At 34.5% G+C, this 12,418-nt stretch overlaps 1 protein-coding gene across 1 annotated transcript in view; it reads right to left on the bottom strand.

The window, feature by feature from the left end:
* FBN1 (fibrillin 1) overlaps window positions 1-12,418 on the bottom strand; it is a 244,697-nt gene that overhangs the window by 119,687 nt on the left and 112,592 nt on the right. The window contains 2 exon segments of the mRNA XM_053717459.1: window positions 6,685-6,810; window positions 9,547-9,666. Coding sequence (XP_053573434.1) covers window positions 6,685-6,810; window positions 9,547-9,666 — 246 coding nt within the window.

The following is a 12,418-nucleotide window of genomic DNA, read 5'->3' as shown; positions in this document are numbered from 1 at the left end:
TTTACTTTTTCCAAGTATAATATATTCCTTCTCTCTACCTATAATATAGATTTGCCTAATAATAAGCTAATTAACTCATTTATTGTGTGCATAAGAAGCCTCATCTTCCATAAATGGAAAGATAAGGCAATAACAAAATTTACAGAAATAATGAGTTTTATTAAAAAGCAATGTATTATCGAGCAGAGAGACACAGATACCAATTTAGAACCTCAAGTCTGGTCTTTTTTTGGAAAATGGTAAATTTTCATTAAATCACTTTCTAATGAAGAACAAGGCATTATTAAATTCCCATTCAGAAACACAGACTTAGTCCTACTTGGAATATGGCAGGTTCAATAGGTTGGATGACAAAAGGAGAGAGAGGGGGAACTACTATTATTAGTATTATTTTTTTATTTTTTTTGTCGTTTGTCTTTTTGGGGTAGGGCTTAAAAAACAAAGAGTACAAGTATCTGTCTTATTTTCATTTTTATATGTTTGATCATAATATTCTGAGTTTTTTTGTTTTCCTCTCTTGCTTTTTGTATCCTGTCAATCGGTAAAGGAATTTAAAAAAAAAAAGTTGCTTAAAATTGCATGCTCTATCTGAATCACAAAATAAAAAAATTGGGTTTAGTATCCCTTTAAGTCAATTAGAAAATACTTACAAGTCCAGTTAGTTTTGGCTAATAGTAACAGTTACTAAATGAATTATATTTATCAAGAATGTTAATAAGCTTGAAGCAGACATACAGGAAACACAAAAAAAAAGTTGATTAATTGCAGCAATCAATTAGTCTTATTTATCAATCTTGTCATTTTACATAATCCCTGGTTGGCTTTTTATAGTGCCCCACTTTACCAGCTTCTACCGCTCATGTTTTCTGTCATCACATCTGACAGTTAGGTAAAGAGACAATGTAGCCAGAAAATAAAGTATAATATTTTTAAAAAAAGAATGACTTAATTAGCATTTTTGCAATACATATTTATTAAAGCTGATTCAGCTAAAGTTCTTATAATTGAGAGTTAACTTGTTTGTGTTGTCATTTCCTGTTATGATCTGTATAATACTAGCATTGTTCCTGCCCCATGCAGTTTTCTGTTTACATTAAAGGGACAGTAAACTTACAGAATAATGTTATATAATTCTGCACATTATGCAGAATTATATAACAATATCTTAGAGGTAACTTTATACAATAAAAGCATTGCCTTCTTTTTTTAGTGTAAAGTTGGACTCCGCTCCAGGCTCTACTGAGCGGGTCTTGGATTTCCAAAGCGCTTTGCAGGCTTGCTGGCTAGTCACAGCACGCCCGATCACTATGGTTGCCACCTGTTATTTAAAATAGAGAACACTTATAAGTTACACATGCTGCAGGGTGTGCAGGGAGGAATATGAATAGTGCTGTCCAGAAACACAATACATGTTCCTCCCTGCACACCCTGCAGCATGTGTAACTCATAAGTGTCAAGGAAAACATGGCTGAGGTGGAAACCCTACTGATCACGCCATTGGACTGAATGTAGCTCACTCTCGCTACTAGACCAGAAAAAAAACTGGCAATTGTTTTCATTTATGAAGTTACCGCTAAGATAATCTTATATAATTCTGCACTATGTGCAGAATTAAATAACATTATTCTGTACGTTTACTGTCCCTTTAACAGAAATAAAGCGTAGGGACCAAAAAATGAAGCAGAAGCTGCCTCCCTGCACTAAGATAGATAGAGCATGCTATTTTAGCAACTTTCTAATTTACTCCTATTATCAATTTTTCTTCGTTCGTTCAAGGCATCTAAGATTCTTTTTTGGTTCAGACCTCTAGACAGCACTTTTGTATTGGTGGATGAATTTATCCACCAATCAGCAAGAATAACCCAGGTTATTCACCAAAAATGGGCTGACATCTAAACTTACATTCTTGCATTTCAAATAAAGATACCAAGAGAATAAAGAAAATTTTATAATAGGAGTAAATTAGAAAGTTGCTTAAAATTGAATGTTCTATCTGAATCACGAAAGAAAAAAATTGGGTTTAGTGTCCCCACTGTAAAGATACTTTAAACAGCCAGTCAGGAAGCTTGTCCCAGGACTTGCAAAGGAGTGTGCATCTGTCAAGTACAGGCACAGTCATGTTATTTTCCTATTCAGTTTAAGTGAGTTTGCTATGAATTCTCATGAGATCACAGCAAAGGCAAAGCATTACCTCAGCACTGCTGATTGGCTATTGCTTTTTTTTTTTCAACTTGCAGCTGGACAGCAGCTGAAGTATAACTCTTTAAACAGCACTTACTCTGGTGAGCTGAAGACATTTTGAGGTAAAATATCTTTTTTACATGCTCATGTGATATTTTCTTGTCAGCTTTTTACAGTTATGCTGCATCACTTTCAAGTGATTTAGCATATGAGTATTATGTTCCTTTAATTAAGACAGAAAACTACTATGCCAAGTACTGCCACAGCCAGTGGTGCCTGATAGCTGAGTAGGTGGCTCTATACATATCATTAGAGTTGCCACCTGTGTGGGATTGACCCGGACAGTTTGGCTTTCAAACTGTGTGTACGGTTTAAATGCTTACACCCGACTGGACATACAAATGTCTGCATTTACATGGTCCCCGCACTTCTCTCTCAAGTATTACTGGGTATTGTAGTTTTTGCATTCCTTTTGCCCTAGCATAATATGTGTGGCCATAAGCCCCAGCAGCTGCTAGGCATCATCATGTTCTCCAATTCGCAGCAACTATACAGCCCAGTTTAACCAAAGGGTACATCTTCTGCTTTAATTCACATTAGTTCTTGCATAATTATAAAGTGACTGTAGTACTTAGAGCCCAGATGAAATGAAAGGCAAAATGGTGGATTTGCTGGCTCAGGATGCAGACATTCAGTTAGATTATGAGTTTTGCGTTATGAGTGAAAAAGCATCGTTATGCATCATAATGCTGCTTTTTTCCCTAACGCTGCTATTACAAGTCTTGTAGGTATAGGTGTACCGCACACCTTTTTGGCCGTCACGCAACGTCAGTACCGCACTTTTAAAAAAGTCCTTTTTCAGTGGGACTTCCATAGCGCCAGTATTACGAGTTTGCCTGGGAGGCCAAAAAGTGAGTGGTACCCCCTATAACCGACAAGATCTGTACCGCCATCTAAACTCAGTAGTTATGAGTTTTACGTAACAAAGCTGTAGCATAAAACTCATAACTAAACTGTTAAAAAGTACACTAACACCCATAAACTACCTATTAACCCCTAAACCGAGGCCCTCCAGCATCGTAAACACTAAAATAAGTTTATTAACCCCTAATCTGCCGCTCTGGACATAGCCGCCACTAAAAAAATTATGTACCCCTATTCCGCCGCTCTCCGACATCGTTGCCACTATAATAAACCTATTAACCCCTAAACCGCCGCCCTCCCACATTGCAAACACTATTTAAAGATTATTAACCCCTTATCTGCCCACACCGCCGCTATAATAAACCTATTAACCACTAAACCGCAAGCCCCCCACAACCAAATATACTTAAATAAATTATTAACCCCTAAACCTCTGACCTCCAACATCACTAACGCTACATAAATATATTAACCCCTAAACCTAACCTTAACGTAACCCTAAGTCTAACCCTAACACCCCCTAACTTAAATATAATTAAAATAAAGCTAAATAAACCTTACAATTATTACCTAAATAATTCCTATCTAAAACTAAATACATACTTACCTGTAAAATAAAACCTAAACTAGCTACAATATAACTAATAGTTATATTGTAGCTAGCTTAGGTTTTATTTTTATTTCACAGGTAAGTTTGTATTTATTTTAACTAGGTAGACTAGTAAGTAAATAGTTATTAACTATTTAATAACTACCTCGCTAAAATAAATACAGTTACCTGTAAAATAAAACCTAACCTGCCTTACACTAAAAACTAACATTAGAATAAAATAAAATACGTAAATTAAATTATTAAAATACAATTTTCTAAATTACAAAAAAAATAAACACTAAATTACAAAAAATAAAAAACCGCATTATCAAAAATGAAAACGAATTACTCCTAATATAATAGCCCTATCAAAATAAAAAAGCCCCCCCCAAAATAAAAAAAACCCCTAGCCTACACTAAACTGCCAAGCGGGTCCATCTTCAAGACATCCGGCGCGGAGCATCCTTTTCTTACGATGGTCGCTGTAAAATGAAGTTTCCCTTTAAGTGACGTCATCCAAGATGGCGTCCCTTACATTCCTATTGGCTGAAAGATTTCTATTTAGGTGGCGGCGATGTTAAGGGCGGCAGATTAAGGGTTAATATTTGTATTCAGGCGGCGATATTAAGGGTGGCAGATTATGGGTTAATAACATTATGTAGGTTACAGCGATATCGGGGGCGGCAGATTAGGGGTGTTTAGACGTGGTTTTTATGTTAGGGTATTAGGTTTAAACATAACTTTTTCTTTCCCCATAGACATCAATGGGGCTGCGTTACAGAGCTTTTGTTTCCGCGACCGCAGGTGTTAGGCTTTTTTTTGCCGCTTCTCCCCATTGATGTCTATGGGGAAATCGTGCACGAGCACGTCAAAGCAGCGCTTGAATTCGGTGCGGTATGGAGCTCAATGCAACCATTTCACCTGCACAAGCCTGCTTTTTGTAAACCTGTAATAGCAGCGCCATAGGGAGGTGAAATAACGTCGAAAATGTTGCAGTTGTTAATTTCCCTATAGCGCTCAAAACTCGTAATCTAGCTGATTGTATGCTGTTGTCAGGTAAGACATATGCTGTGTATGTAGTTGTATGTATAATAATGTATTTTACTAAGATCTGAAGGGATACATCTAAGGCCATACACAATTTACATATGTGTAGCAATAATAATACTGGGCTGTCAAGTGTTTGTGTGTAGTGTGTATATTGTTGATATTTATTACTTGAGGTTTTTGTATCACATGCAGTTGTTGAGAAGGTTATAGGCTTCAGTTGGAAGTATATTGTATGAAAGAGAATGGGGCTATTGGCCTTCTACTATAAACACATATAAGGGGGACATATTATGATGGTAGTTGATTTTGGTTTGCACAATCTGGAAAAGTGTTTGAGCTTTTTGTTTTGTCAGTACTAAACTATTGTATTTAACATTTTCATATGTAATATGGCTGTGGCTGTGTGCCATAAAGCAACCGTCAACATCCCAAAATAATAAAGTAATTAACCCCTAATCCACAAATAACATAATTAAAATATTAACTCCTAAACCGACAAACCCCCACATCGCAATAAACCTAATTAACCTATTAACCCCTGAACCGACAAACCCCCACATCACAATAAACCTATTTAACTATTAACCCCTAAACAGACATACCCCCACATTGCAATAAACCTAATTAACCTATTAACTCCTAAACAGCCAAACCCCCACATCACAATAAACCTAATTAACCTATTAACTCCTAAACCGCCAACCCCCCACAACGCAAATAACTAATTTAATTACTAAGATCCCTTAACCTAACACCCCTAAATTAACTTCAATACTAAGTTACACTTAAAATAATAAAAACTAATATTAAATTGCAAAAAAAAATCTAAAGATAAAAAAATAAATAAAAAAATAAAAAATAGACATAATCCTTATGAAAATAAAAACACCCCCTAATCTAAACTAAACTACCAACAGCATCCATCTGGTTTACTCTGGGCAGTATGTATTGACTGTTTTCCTTCGGGATCCCTTTATACTATTGTTTACTGAGCATTTGTGACGTATTTTAACATTTTAATAAATATTTCTTACCCGATCACGCTGTGGGATACTGTTTGCCTACCAGTATAAAGTAGGTGTGTGCATCATATAGAGCTTGTATGAGCTCCAACAAATGTGAGTAATCAATCGTCCCATCATTATATCTCGCCCAGTGGGTGTACAGTGTTACACTATTTTGTGTTTCCTCTCTTTTCTCATTTTAAGGACCCATTGAAGATTCAAGTCATCAGAAAGTTCTTTCAGGTACGGTCATATCCTTCCATTCTTATTGAATTTTTATTTACCTCTGTTTCACATTTGTTTTATCATAAATATATATTGTGCAAAACATATCAGATATATATATATATAAATATGAATTTATGAATAAATAAAACATATTCTGCTATGTGAAGAACATTGGAATGTGGAATATTCATATTTTCATGTCTCACTTGAGAATATGTAATCGTGGTTGTGCACGAGTAAGGTGTAAGGTTTTATTCCCCTGCTTTTTTGCTACATTAATTTCCATGGGGGAATACTTTATTGTCCATGCGGAATTCTAAGCTCAGATTTTTCAACTTGTAATATGAACGTTACCCGACGCATGCAAAAACCTTACTTCTATCGGAGTTAATGCTCGAGTGGGTGAGTTGAATTAGCTTCCATTTGTAATTTTGCCCATATTTGCTGTGTATGGTAGAACTTTCTCTGTTTTACAATTTTGGATCCTCCTATTTACAGTTTAATTCAAACTAATGGAAGGACCAGCTGTGTAGAAATGGTTTAATTCACAACATAAGAGATTAGGACATTTCTGGGACTGAACAGAGTAAAGAAGTCATTATTCTAACTTTACATAAGTTTCAACAAAGAGACATGTAACAATTTAAAAAAGGACATGGGAGACCAACTTTAATCCAAACAGCTGAATACACTGAGAATAATTACCTTGACAGTTTTTCCCATCGGGTGCAACTTGGAAGCCAGCATTACACACACAGTGAAAACTTCCATCTGTGTTCACACATCTCCCATTGTTACAGATCCTGCCATTTTGTAAGCACTCATCAATATCTAAGTGAAAAAAATCATAACAGTCAGTTTTGGAGTATGTTTCTGCATAGAATCTAATTCTGGATGCACAGAGCCTTAAATATTTAAGTGTTAATGTGTTAAAGAATTCTACTTGAAGCTTAAACTATATTAAATAGTTTTATTTAAAATTAAAAATGTATTATTTAGAAGTAAAAACAGATTCATAAAGACTAAAATATTTTATTAAACATAATGTTTCTGTAATTACTTTATCATCATTAACACAATTCTCACTAACAATACAGACCAGTGAGAACTGACATTTTGGTGACTTTTAGATAAACTGGACCTAAATGTAATCACTAAAGCCCTTTTCATGTAGAAACTGTGGTTCCCTACATGGTCTTGCCCAAACTTCGCTAGACTGCCACTGTCAGGGTTCCTTGTGGGTTGTTTTTTAAGCATAGTACACCTACCCCATCATACAGAAACCTTATGCCACTCTCCTTATATGCCCTTAAACCTGTGAGACAGATAAAAGGAATAAACTCACCAATTCATGTTGCCATAAAGAACTTGGAACATGAATTAGAAATACGTGCTGCTAAAACTATACTCCATACCACCCAGTGGAAGTGATTATAGTATAAACCATGTTGAGAAAACACTGTTTATTTTGTATTCACTTTGTAAAGAGGTCTTTAAGCTGTGCCAAGTACCACCATTATAACTTCACAAGGGATTAAAATCCATCACTTCCTGTTCAATGTGGCCCTTGTATGTGTATGCCCCTTATTTAGAAAATATGGCATAGGAGGTGAGATGCATTTTCATTAAAGGGACAGGAAACCCCAAAATGTTCTCTCATGATTCCGATATAGCATGCAATTTTAAACAACTTTCCAATTTACTTCTATTAGCAAATTTGCTTTATTTGCTTGTTATCCTTTGCTGAAGGAACAGCATTGCACTACTGGCAGCTAGCTGAACACATCTAGTTAGTCAATCACAAGAGACAAATGTGTGCAGGCACAAATCAGCAGCTAGCTCCCACTAGTGTAGGATATGTGCGTATTCTTTTTCAAGAAGGAATACCAAGAGAACAAAGCACATTTAAAAATAGAAGTGAATTTAAAATTGACTTAAAATGACATGCTCTATCTGAATCATGCTATCCCTTTAAGTCAATCATGACAGTTTCAATTCCGAGTACATTAAAAAACACAAAACAACCCACATTCAGTTAGAATAATTATATTTTTGATTCAGAACAAATGACTGATTCTCTAAAGAAATCTCATTGGTAGTGTGAGATGCCTCAAATGATTTTAGAAAGGCAAATTTTAGCTTGAGATCGGTTTATCTTACTATGCAGGGTTGTGGATTTGAAGGCGAGACACATATATTACACTATAATGCTAAAGAATTTGTGTGATTTCTCTCCATGATAGAACATTTTTGCTCATGAGCATCAAAGACTGTAAAGTAATTCAAGAATGTCTGGGATATAAATAAGAATGAACTAAGCTTATACTTGGATACAGATGCGGTGAACCTTTTACTGTCAATATCTATGGTTGTACGTTTCTTTCATGCAATTATTATTATTAGTTATTTGTATAGTGCTGCAAAATTCTCTACTTTTTCTGACTGGATGTGTTTTCTTCCATCCAGTCAGAACAAGGAAGAATTTAATTACATATTTATTTATTTCCTTTGTGTTTAAATCTATTAATTAACCCTCCTATGACATTTCATGTTATCACACATATTTATTATCAACTGGATTCTGTATCTACTTTCTCATGACAGAAAGTGTTACATCAATCCAAACTCAAGATAAGTTATTGCGGGTTAGTCAAACTCAAGATTAGTTATTGCGGGTTAGTCAAACTCAAGATTAGTTATTGCGGGTTAGTCAAACTCAAAATTACTTATTGCGGGTTAGTCAAACTCAAGATTAGTTATTGCGGGTTAGTCAAACTCAAGATTAGTTATTGCGGGTTAGTCAAACTCAAAATTACTTATTGCGGGTTAGTCAAACTCAAGATTAGTTATTGCGGGTTAGTCAAACTCAAGATTAGTTATTGCGGGTTAGTCAAACTCAAAATTACTTATTGCGGGTTAGTCAAACTCAAGATTAGTTATTGCGGGTTAGTCAAACTCAAGATTAGTTATTGCGGGTTAGTCAAACTCAAGATTAGTTAATGCTTCCAAGTAGTTTGTCTTTTTTAATTTAGTAACATTTGTGATTTCTAAGAACTGTGACTGCTGTTTTTTTTTTTTTTTTTAATAATGATGCACATATCAGATATCAGGCATTATTCTTTTAAGAGTAATGTTAACTGGGATGCATTTTTATCTGCAGGCCTCACCCCTCTTTTTCATGAAGCATCCTGAGACCATACTGGTTTACCAATTTAAAACAGGTGGCAAAATTCAAGAAGCAAGAACATTCATAACTTTGATTCCACCTTGACTTTGTGACTGACTCTATTAAATGCCATGAGATATGAGGTTGAATTATTCTTGTCACCCAGCACTTCACTAATCTTACAATTTGTATTGCTACTACACCACATTATAAAAGTTCCCTGAAACAAGACCCTTTTTATCAAACTATCAATCATAGAATTATTATACATTAAATCCTGATATGCTCTTATTTCCAAGAGACATATGTTAGGATATATCTGTAGTTACACCAAACCTCAAGATTTAACTTACTGATTTTTTTCTTAGATAAAGACTGAAATTATTTACAAAGTTATATACCTCTGCACTCTGTCCGAGTCGATGTACTCTGGAATCCGGCATAGCATTGGCAAATGTAAGAACCTTGTGTGTTAACGCAATCGGCATGGAGACAGGGATTCTTTTCACACTCGTTAATATCTAGAAACCAATAAGGAAGCAGAGAGTTTGTCTTAATCTTCAAGCTTTGCAATTCGAATTGCTTCAGAAAAAATAGTCTGAGAAAGTATTCTGATCTATATGTTTTAAGAACTTCAGTGACGTCTTATTATTTTTTAATCACTAAATCTAACATACCAGGATATTTGCATGGTTATTATAATGTGCCACATGTGATCATAATAAGAAATATTAAGTACTTAATGGAACACAAAAGACAAATATGTATTTATGCATCAGAATAATTCACTGCATTTCAAACAATTTGCATGCAAGATAAATTATTTACAAGCATTCAGAGCTATTATTTTGCATTGTTTACTGGCCCATCACAAGTCCCCATCAAAGTGTTTTATCTTATCTTCTTTGTTTTCCCCAATTAGGGGCATATAAAACATGCTCCTACACATATTAATCAGTCACTGCACAGCTTGTAGGAGTGATAGGTGTCTGCATTCCACTTAATGTTGAAACATTATACATTTCATAGTTAAATTACAGATAAACTAGGGAATTAAATAAGTGTACATTTCAATGTTTTGTAATTATGCACAAGTAACATTTTGGGCTAGATTACAAGCGGAGCACAAAAACATTGGCGCTATTGTGCATAAACATTGCATAAAGCTTCTATTTTTGTGTTCATATTACAAGTCTTAAAGTAATTTTTTATCATTCGAGTGATAATTTATGGCCTGCTAACATTTGCATGTCGGGTATCGCTGATGAACTATATCTCTCACATATTAGACTTCTATTAGGATGTGCAATAAAAATCATGTTGGATATCGCTCAAGTTCTTTATGTAGTTCTTTGTTATATAATAATCATGGTTTATTCAGGTCTCAAAGCGCTAAATTTTACAGCAGACAATATTTGATATTGCACCGGAGCACAACACTTGTACTATGAGCATGATGATCATGCTAATATCGATCCTTGCACTATCCATTTAAAGTATAGGGTGTGCTAAAAATAAGTAAAGCTGAGTTAAGATGCTCTGGTTACATTTTTTAACCATCTACTTGTAATACTAGATTGTGCGTTATTCTTAGCGTGAGACCGAGCACAAGATTATGCACCCTGTGTTATTAGATTGAACTCTACTTGTAATCTAGCTCTTTAGGGAACAGCATCTAAACCACTGAAATAACTACTAATGAAACATTAGAGTTTTGTTTTTTATTTATTTTAGATATAACGGACTAAAGACATTTCTTTCAATGAAACAATATTATATTATATAAAAAACAAGGGATTAAAGAACATTCCTTCCATATTCTTGATAGAAGTTGATATAACATCATAGTTCTTTCCATATAAAAAGGTATTCACATTTAAAGATCAGACATATTTTTAGGGTCCAAAAACAGCATATTGGATTAATTCATTTGTATAAAGATATTAAGAATACATCATGGGAGTTTTATTAAAGTTAATTTTGTCTACAATCTGGGAAAAACATCAAAAATCAGCAAAGACTGCTACTCATTCATAAATTCTAGCCTTTCGGTAAATACTCTTTTTTTTAGTTAAACATCCTTCCTAAAAATGTTCTGTAATGAATGCATTATGTAATGCAATGGGCTACTGCAGTTTGTGCTTGACAAGCACTCTAAATATTGCGTTACGGTTATAAGTATCAAAAACCCTTTGGCAGTGTTGTGAGTGATGAAGCTAAAAAGTATAAAAATGCACATATTAAACATATTGTACTGGCACTGGAAAGATATACAAGATTTTATAAAATAAAGACTTTGTTGTGTTTAAATTATATTGCAGATATAGGATATATGACACGAATGTCATACTCTAGTACTCAAGGACTACCAAAAGACCAGTGTTACAAGTTTACTCTGTGTGAGCTCAGGCAATCTGATTATGCTCAGTGACTTCTATATAGAAGGTCTCTGATAATTGCTTGGTATAGATAGAATAAATGCATTACAAATATCATGCAGGCAATGCTATGTATAAATTATATTGGCACAATCAAGCACCGTATAGTGAGAGCTGAGAATTTAGAAAATAAATGCTAGGCATGGTAACTGTTCAGATTGGTTTAAAAAATTGTGTTCCCACTAAGATATGAGAGTAAACTCAAAATTAAATGGAAATGGATTAGATAAAGCATAAAATATTAAGAGAGTTTTCAATTTACTTATTTTATCATTTTTTCTTAGTTCTCCTTGTATCTTTTGTTAAATAGTGATCCTAGGTGAGTTAGGGAGTGTGCACTTGTCTTTAGCCATCTGGCAGCAGTGTTTGCAACATTTTTTATACACTGTTGTAAACAGTACTGTCATACAATGCTAAAAATATGTGCACGCTCCTAACCTTGTATCGCCTACCTAGGTTTACTCTTCAACAAAGGATACCAAGAGCAGGGGCGGAACTACCACTGGTACAGCAGGTGCAGTGGCCTAGAGCTTATATAGAGCAGGGTGTATATTATTACTATTGCTTGCTACCTAGTTACCTTTGGGGGGCCCCCAAAAAAATTGCTTCAGGGCCCTCTCTTGAGTAGCTCCACTAATAACCAAAAGAACAGAGCACATTTTATAACAGAAGTAAATTGGAAAGTTGGTTGAAGTTGCATGGTCTGTTATCATCATTTTGACTTTTTAATGTCACTTTATGTTTATATGGAAAATATATTTAGACTGTGATTTGACTTTAAAATAGATTTAATATAATCTGAACTTAAAAGCCAGCATACATTATGGGTCATCGT

The sequence above is a fragment of the Bombina bombina genome, chromosome 6, assembly GCF_027579735.1.
Source record: "Bombina bombina isolate aBomBom1 chromosome 6, aBomBom1.pri, whole genome shotgun sequence".
In the NCBI taxonomy this organism is placed as follows: domain Eukaryota; kingdom Metazoa; phylum Chordata; class Amphibia; order Anura; family Bombinatoridae; genus Bombina; species Bombina bombina.
This window is presented reverse-complemented; position numbering and strand designations above follow the sequence as displayed.